General features: G+C 66.3%; 1 protein-coding gene across 1 annotated transcript in view; it reads left to right on the top strand.

Moving 5' to 3' along the window:
* The window catches only part of LOC104491392 (SH2B adapter protein 3-like), a gene marked incomplete at both ends in the record, with an annotated part of 1,332 nt that overhangs the window by 387 nt on the left and 530 nt on the right, over nucleotides 1–415 (top strand). Inside the window, 2 exons of the mRNA XM_010133807.1 lie at nucleotides 127–218; nucleotides 334–344. Of these exons, the coding sequence (XP_010132109.1) occupies nucleotides 127–218; nucleotides 334–344 (103 nt within the window). The remainder of the gene's footprint in view (nucleotides 1–126; nucleotides 219–333; nucleotides 345–415) is intronic.

Genomic DNA, 415 nt, shown 5'->3' with positions numbered 1-415 from the left:
GGGGGACATGGGGTGAGGGATGCTCTACCCCACTGGGGTCAGGGTTGATGCCTGAGCACGGGTGGGTGTGGGGGGATGCACATTGCTCTCTCTGAAGCCCCTGAGTCCCTCTCTGATGTCCCTCAGGTCACCAATGCCACCGACGTTGTGTTCGAGGCAGGGGATGAGCAGCAGCTCAGCTCCTGGACAGCTGAGATCCGGGAGTGCGCACGCAGGGGGTAGGTGCCCAGCGGGTGTCCCCAAGCCTGGAGGTGGGGACAGCCACTCTGTGTCCCCCAGCACCGTTCCCATCCCCAACACCGGTGCTCAGCTTGGCATCTCCTGTCCCGGCAGGTCTGACGCGGGTGAGTCTGAGCTCCTGGCGTGCCGGCACCCTGACCCCACGGCTGCCAGCCCCCCCACCAGCAGCAGCACC

The sequence above is a fragment of the Buceros rhinoceros genome, unplaced genomic scaffold (genome assembly GCF_000710305.1).
Source record: "Buceros rhinoceros silvestris isolate BGI_N320 unplaced genomic scaffold, ASM71030v1 scaffold21363, whole genome shotgun sequence".
NCBI lineage: Eukaryota > Metazoa > Chordata > Aves > Bucerotiformes > Bucerotidae > Buceros > Buceros rhinoceros.
Note: the sequence above shows the minus strand (reverse complement) of the source record. Positions and strands in the feature narration are given on the sequence as shown.